The sequence below is a fragment of the Misgurnus anguillicaudatus genome, chromosome 18, assembly GCF_027580225.2.
Source record: "Misgurnus anguillicaudatus chromosome 18, ASM2758022v2, whole genome shotgun sequence".
Classification (NCBI taxonomy): domain Eukaryota; kingdom Metazoa; phylum Chordata; class Actinopteri; order Cypriniformes; family Cobitidae; genus Misgurnus; species Misgurnus anguillicaudatus.
In genome coordinates, this window is record NC_073354.2 from 34,711,335 (window position 1) to 34,717,945 (window position 6,611).

Below are 6,611 nucleotides of genomic sequence, written 5' to 3' on the forward strand. Positions count from 1 at the left end.
CAAACTCAGCATTACAAAAAAGGTTTAAGAGTCCAGCTTCGACATTTTACAACGGTTTATGATTAAACTGGTTTGCAGTGACATTAATTTCTTAATTTATGCCAGGAGTGCAAAATAATTAATCTGTAACGTTTGTTATTTTGAATAGAAATCATCACTCATAAAACATTCATTCTCGTCTTCTCTGGTTTATTTGTATTCAAATACATAAAATATACAGAATCCGCCAGGGCTATTAGTACAATGATGCGCATATTTGGAGAATAATGATTAATTATCACATGTTAGTAAAATATTTAGTCTTACAGAATGAGATTTCTATTCATTTTCCACTGAATTATGCGATCTGAAGAGCTCAAAGAGCGAACGGAGTGAGATGTGTGTCTCCTCTTCCTGATTCGTATCAGATTTGACCTCAGAGCTCTATCATTTGCTGTACAGCTGTCAATCATCTCACGTGGTTCAATGTGCACTGTGGCAGTAGTAATGCAAAATTTAAAAATGTACTCTTGTACTCTTGATACTCAACTACATTTAAAAACAAGTACCTTTTACTTTTACTTGAGTAGACATCTGACTGCAATACTTTTACTTGTACTTGACTAAAATTTAGCAAGGGGTAACTCTACTCTTACTCAAGTAATGAAGCTGTGTACTGTCCGCCTCTGATAAAACCTCACCCAAAGTACTTGTGTCTCTCTCATACCCTTTAGACTTTGATAAGCTTGTTTAGGTGTTTGATTAGAACTGAAGCTAAACTCTTCAGGACTGTGGTTATATATTACAGGACTGACAATGCCTACCTGATGTAGATTCTGCAGTAGATTGCTTTAATGTTCTTTTAATGCATTGAATCTCCAGATCAGTTGTTTTGCCAAAATGTGCTAATTTTAAACGAAAAAACTTTTAAACTGTCCCAAGGTGCAAAGTGCTAAAAACAACACTGTAAAAATTGCTTTGCTGCCTTGATTTTTTGTTAAATCAACAAAAAGGTCATTTTAACTTACTATTATTTACTATTTATCTTGAGATGAGTTGTTATAACTACAGATGAGTTAACTTCATTTATAGGTTGTAGCAATTCATCTCTTGTCAAGATAAATAATAGTAAGTTGACATTACTTTTTTGTTGATTCAATTTTTCAATGATTTTACAGTGTAGAGAAAGACTATAAAAACTACACATTTTACATGTAAATATCTCCCCATATTTTTATCAATGTTACAAAACTTGCTGTACACTGTAAAAACTTCTTTGCTGCCTTATTTTTTTTTAATCAAGTTAGATTTACAAGTTATATCAACTTACTATTATTTATCTTGACTAAAGATTAGTTGTTATAACTACAATTAAGTTGTTATAACATCTAAAATATAGTTGAAAAAGTCAACTTTTTGTAGCAAGTTGTTCAAGTTGTAGCAACTCATCTCTTGTCAAGATAAATAATAGTAAGTTGACATGACCTGTAAATCTGAGTTGATTTAACAAAAAAATGTAAGGCATAAAAGATTTTTTATTGTATTTACTGTTTTAAAGTACTGGATTAACAAGTAAAAGCGTGAGAATTTCTCACAAAAACAATTGTCCGTGTATACAGGCAGGCTTTGGTACTGACTTAAAGGGATAGTTTACTTTAAAATGTTTGTCATTATTTACTCATCCTCATGTTGTTGTAAACCTGTATGAATGTCTTTTTTTCTGATGAACACAAAAGAATATATTTTGAGAAATGATGGTTAACACACAGCAGTAAATGACCATAGACTTCCATAGTAGGAATAAAAAATGATGGAATTTAATGGGTACCGTCAACTGTGCTCTTACCATCATTTATCAAAATATTTATCATTTATCATTTATCACAATACTTTCAAAATATTTTCTACTACTATAGAAGTCAATGGTCACTTACTGCTGTGTGTTTACCATCATTTCTCAAAATATCTTCTTTTGTGTTCATCAGAAAAAAGAAATTCAAACAGGTTTAGAACAACATGAGGATGAGAAAATGATAACAGAATTTTCATTTTAAAGTGAACTATCCCTTTAAACATGGGTGGGGACAAGCAACAAAAACAAGAAAAAAGATATATACAAGACAATGTGGGATTGTTTGGGATTTATATTTTACGTAGTGAGGTTTTGCATGTAGTTTTTTTTTTTTTTTTTGGGGGGGGGTTGAGCAACTTCTGTATTCTGCAAAGCAGGTCACATCACTTCCGGTTTAAGTCTTTTGCATGCGCTTCATTAAATAAAGAGATGTGCAAAGAAATATAAGCATTACCGATGTTTATCACATACCTGTACAGATATTGATTTTTCTTCTTTTCACTGACATTTGGATACTAAAACAAAATAAATGCAACAAATAAAAATACCTAGGCTAGCTAAATACCTTAAAAAAGTGTACAGATATTGCCATCAGTCCATACTGCTGACAAGCGGAAGCAATGAGACATGTTTTCCAATTTGTTCAGAAGTTCGCTAAATTGTGAATGTTTGCTGATTTATGATGACTTTAATATCCCCTCGTGTATATTACATTTTCTCCCAAATTAACTGTCGTGTCCACTTAATAATAATATTTAAAGGTGCCTCTCATGGCACTCAAGGACACCTTACAGAAAGTAAAACATAGGACATAATAATAAAATACACAACAATAAAATAACATTGTCAAAAGCAAAAAGAAAACAAAATACAACATTAAAAATTTAAAAGTTATGTTTTTAACAGAGATTTGAAAGTTAAAGACACTATTTCAAATATAAGTGTCAGGAGGATGAAGGCAAGATGAAGACTGAGGTGATAAATGAAATGATACTTTTATTTTTTAACTAAGACTGGATTTGAACCAGAGCCATAAAATAGACATAAACAATGACCAACAAAGTGAGGAAGAAAAACAGAGTATATAAAGGGTGACTGATGAGGATTGCTGGCAGGTGTGCTGATAACAAATGAAGATCAGGTAAGAAGAGTGAAGGATCATGGGAAATGGAGTCCAGATGGTGATAAAGGGGAAAAACATGAGGGGACAAAGAATAGGGCCGTGACAATAAGGGAGCTTATTCCATAAAAAGGAGCAGCTTTACTTAACGCTCAGGAACCAATTTAAGACAGATTTCTATTACTGCACTGCAAAAAAATTATTTTCAAGAAAAAAAATCTTAGTATTTTTGTCTTGTTTTCAGTAAAAATATCTAAACATTCTTAAATTAAGATGCTTTTTCTTGATGAGCAAAACGACCCAAGAAAATAAGTCTAGTTTTTTTACCAAAAATATCAAATTTAAGTGATTTTGTGCATAAAACAAGCAAAAAAATCTTTAACAGTTTTTTTAAACACTAAATTCAAGAAAAATGTGCTTACCCCATTGGCAGATTTTTTTGCTTGTTGTATGCACAAAATCAATTAAATTTGATATTTTTGGTCTAAAAACTAGACTTATTTTCTTGGGTCGTTTTGCTCATCAAAAATAATTTTTAGATATTTTTACTGAAAACAAGACAAAAATCATTTTTTGCAGTGTGTATATACACACAGTTCACTATATACACACAATTGTTTTGCTATTAAAATTTCAACAGTTATTCCTCAGAAGAAGATTTTTCAATTATGATCCACTAGATGGAGACAAACACTTTCTCAAAAGTGCACTCCAGAATTACATTTTACTTATACCCAACATCACAAGGAGAAAATGGTAAAAAAAATATTGTGGAAATGACATCAGCCCTAAAACACCACAGTCACCTTTTGCCTTCATCAAATCTCACCAAAATGTATTAACTGGTATTATTGAAATTAATCAGTAACACACTGTCAATCAACCCATGAAAATGAAAGCTTTATAAGTTATTTTTTATTATGTTATTATCACATTTCTCACAGTCATACTTTAATTTAAGAGCTCATTCGAAAAGTTTACACAAAATGTTTCAATATTTTTTCTGATTCAGCTGTACATAGTTGAAACACTCATGTATGAAATTAATATGTAAATAAATCCAAGTTTAAATAATGTCTTGCATAAAGGCAATATATGACGTCATATTCATTCAAGTGTTGAGATGTTAAAGTTGTTGAATCCACAGATATAAGTGGATATGAGAATTTTAAAAGCTTTCTGGAAGCGAGGATAGAAAAATCCATATATCAAAGGATTACATGTTGAATTAAAATAGCCAAACCAAACCAAAGCATCAAAAACATCAGCTGGGGTCACAAAATTAATGAAAGGGTCGACAGCCGTGGCAGTAAAAAAAGGCAGCCAGCAGAGATAAAACACACCCATGACAATGGCCAAAGTTTTAGCTGCTTTTCTTTCTCTCTGTGCAGAGCTTCGACTCTTTAACTCTCCAGTCACTCTTTCTGACATAACTCTTGCGTGTTTTCTTGCCACATGAAAAATCTTCATATACAGACAGCTCATAATAGTCCCAGGAAGAAAGAATGTGAGAATAGGACAAATAAGACCCCATTGTCTGTTAAAAAACAAAACACAACTTCCCACACAATAAACTTGCACGATGAGTGTTTCCAATCCAACTTTGTTCACCCCTGAAAATACAATGCTAAAGCTGTACACAAATGAAAAGATCCATGTAAGGGTGATAAATACAGCCACGGTGTTGTTTGTGACCCTTATTTTGTATCTTAAAGGGTCATATATGGCCCAATATCTATCAATAGATATTAAGCTAAGATGCAGTATAGATGAGATACTGAAAGTCATGTCCAAGCTAGAATGAACTTTACAAATAACGTCTCCCAAAAACCAGCAGCCCTCGACAGATCGCACCATACTGTAGGGCATCACCAGTGAACCCAGCAGACAGTCACACACAGCCAATGACTGAACGATCAGATGAGTTGGAGACTGAAGCTGTTTGAAGTGAGAGATGGAGATGATGATCAGCAGATTCCCAAAAACTGTCATGAGGATCATAAGTAACATTACAGCGTACATTGTCACTTTAACAACAGTGAGCCGATGAGCTCTAGGACAAGAGTCTGGATATAAAGGATAACACAGGAAAATATTTTCAGTCTCATTGAAAGACATTGCAATTGCCTGAGTATCTGACTGATATACACACTTAAAACCCAATAAATATTGACCAAATATTGACCAAATTGTAAACAACAAACTTATTTCATAAATTATAATATGATAAAGACTAAGATCAAAAGAAAAATGAAGATATAAACAGTACATTCCTATTTAAAATAACATCTCAAATGGAGTCATCATTGTAGGTACGTCTCTTTATATATTCTCAGATTTAAAGTGCCTGCCCCTAATGCATGTAAATGTAACCTGTGGTAGCCTAATACATAATTATTTGTAGCTCTGTGTCTGTCAGGTTCATTTCCTGTGTTAACTCCAATTCTTTGTTTTTTTAAAGGCATTTCAAGACTTTCATTTATTTTTAATATGTATTATGCTTTAATTATATGTACAGTATATTTACTTTAAAATCAATCATTATTTTTTTTCAGATACAAGATTTTATTTACCTCAAATAAAGAAATTAAACGTTTATGAAAATATTTATGAATAGTATTATTTTATAAAAATAATTGAAATAATATTGAGATTCGACAAATAACATGGGCAACACAAATAAGGTAAATAAGGAAGAATTAGATTTAAAGGGCCAATAATCCACGGCTTAAAATCACATTATTTTGTGTATTTGGTGTAATAAAAAAACATTATTTTCCACATATACGTACAAGTGATGTAGTACTCGAGTCCGGTCTCAGACTCGAGACCGTTTTCTGCTTTCTCTGACTCGTCTCGAACTTGTTCCTTCAAAGACTCGTTCTTGATTCGGTCTCGGACCACAGTAGGAGGAGAAGGACACGTAATTTCAGACCGAGTCCTCAGGACCAATGCCTTTTTTATGTCCATATAAAAACACAGAACACATAACAGTAATAATAAAATGCAATGTTGATGGGCATTATTTGAAAATGACATTCCATGGTGCAATGCGTTTATTTATCTCTAGAAAAATAGGCAAAAGATGATGCATGTGATAGGGATTTTTTTTTTTTTGTAAAAGCATAGTCCATATTAAGAAGTTAAGACTTCCCCTCTAAACAATTCCCAATCTAGCTTAGTCTGTAGGCCTAACTGTTGATTATTAACTGGCGTGATATTAAATCATGAATATGAAAACTGACATATTTGTATGGTCTTGGTCTCGACTCCTAAAGGACTCAGTCTCGACTCAGACTTGCTTCCTCAAAGACTCGGTCTTGACTCGCACTCGACTGTATTTGAAAACCAACGGACTCTGTCTCAACCCTTCAAAGACTCGGCATAGGCGGTCTCGTCCCCATCACTAATACATACATTATTATAGATCCTCTATGTCTTGTCTTTCTGTAATTTGACGATTTGTACAAAGCTCATCGCTCTAAGAAAGTGTGGTGTGATCTGATTGGCCAGCTATCCAGTGCGTTGGGATTGGCCGAATACCTCAGTTGTGTAAATGGAAATTTTATGCTCCTTACCATGTTTACAAGATGAGCTTCCAAAGCACACAGAAACAGACAGAGGGGCACAGAAAATGCAGATAATAATATATTAACGAGA

General features: G+C 32.9%; 1 protein-coding gene across 1 annotated transcript; it reads right to left on the reverse strand.

The window, feature by feature from the left end:
• Positions 1-4,041: 4,041 nt before the first annotated feature.
• On the reverse strand, positions 4,042-4,988 carry LOC129429440 (trace amine-associated receptor 4-like). The gene has a single exon (XM_055186142.2). The coding sequence runs from the start codon at positions 4,971-4,973 to the stop codon at positions 4,059-4,061; it is 915 nt and encodes a 304-aa protein (XP_055042117.2). The 5' UTR covers positions 4,974-4,988; the 3' UTR covers positions 4,042-4,058.
• Between the last annotated feature and the right edge of the window lie 1,623 nt (positions 4,989-6,611).

Coding starts and splice junctions, on each gene's coding strand:
- LOC129429440 (XM_055186142.2), bottom strand. CDS start 4,973: ATGTACGCTGTAATGTTACTTATGATCCTCATGACAGTTTTTGGGAAT.